At 26.8% G+C, this 749-nt stretch overlaps 1 protein-coding gene across 2 annotated transcripts; it reads left to right on the plus strand.

Moving 5' to 3' along the window:
• Positions 1–90: 90 nt before the first annotated feature.
• On the plus strand, positions 91–509 carry LOC108745349 (cytochrome P450 4C1-like). 2 transcript variants are annotated; one of them, XM_018481575.1, is made up of 3 exons: positions 91–267; positions 329–357; positions 428–509. In XM_018481575.1, exons 1-3 carry the CDS (start codon positions 114–116, stop codon positions 440–442), a joined length of 198 nt encoding a protein of 65 aa, XP_018337077.1. In that variant the 5' UTR covers positions 91–113; the 3' UTR covers positions 443–509. The 2 variants fall into 2 exon arrangements, with proteins under 2 accessions (XP_018337077.1, XP_018337000.1); XM_018481498.1 differs by having other exon boundaries at positions 329–509.
• The last annotated feature ends 240 nt before the right edge of the window (positions 510–749 follow it).

The raw sequence follows: 749 nt of genomic DNA on the forward strand, positions 1-749 counted from the left end.
AAATATTTATTTTTCAAATTTTAATGACACTTTTCATTAATATTTCGATTTAAACTTTCGATTAATATTGTGTTTTTCTGTTTTCAGAGTCATATTTACTACCTCCAAAAACGATGTTGCATGTTAATATCTATGGAGTCCATAGAGATCCCAATTTTTGGCCAAATCCAGAGATATTTGATCCAGATAGATTTTTGCTTGAGAAGATCCAAAATCGTCATCCTTACTCGTATTTACCATTCAGTGCTGGACCACGTAACTGCATCGGTAAATTGTTTAATGATATTCTTTTATACATAAACAAGTTTCAATACATATCAAATTGTAGGTCAACGATTTGCTATGCTGGAGATGAAGGTAATAATAGCCTCTCTGATTCATAATTTTTACTTGGAACCCTTTGATTATTTAAAAAATGTACGATTAGGAGCTGATTTGGTGATCCGACCTATTGATCCGCATCGCCTAACATTTATTCCAGTCGAAACATAAACATTAAAAGATATTTCATATTTTAAGAATTTAATGATGTATTGCAAAAATAAAGAAAATAATCATGTTTATAAATATATGCAAATAATAAGAATAAACATCTGTATAAATATTAAATTTAAATAGCAATATATAGATATTATAATATAAGTAAGTCTGTCTAAATTTATTAAGTGATAAGATCTTTTAATATTATATTATACTGTTCAAAATAAAGCGTTACAAATTTTTATCTCGAAAACATGACATTATTGAGA

The sequence above is a fragment of the Trachymyrmex septentrionalis genome, unplaced genomic scaffold (genome assembly GCF_001594115.1).
Source record: "Trachymyrmex septentrionalis isolate Tsep2-gDNA-1 unplaced genomic scaffold, Tsep1.0 C3464614, whole genome shotgun sequence".
Lineage (NCBI taxonomy): Eukaryota > Metazoa > Arthropoda > Insecta > Hymenoptera > Formicidae > Trachymyrmex > Trachymyrmex septentrionalis.

What these genes read in the sequence shown, in the direction of transcription:
- LOC108745349 (XM_018481498.1), top strand. Translation starts at nt 114, where the DNA reads ATGTTGCATGTTAATATCTATGGAGTCCATAGAGATCCCAATTTTTGG. An exon ending in TGGACCACGTAACTGCATCG is followed by an intron (nt 268 to 328) that starts GTAAATTGTTTA and finishes ATCAAATTGTAG; the next exon opens with GTCAACGATTTGCTATGCTG.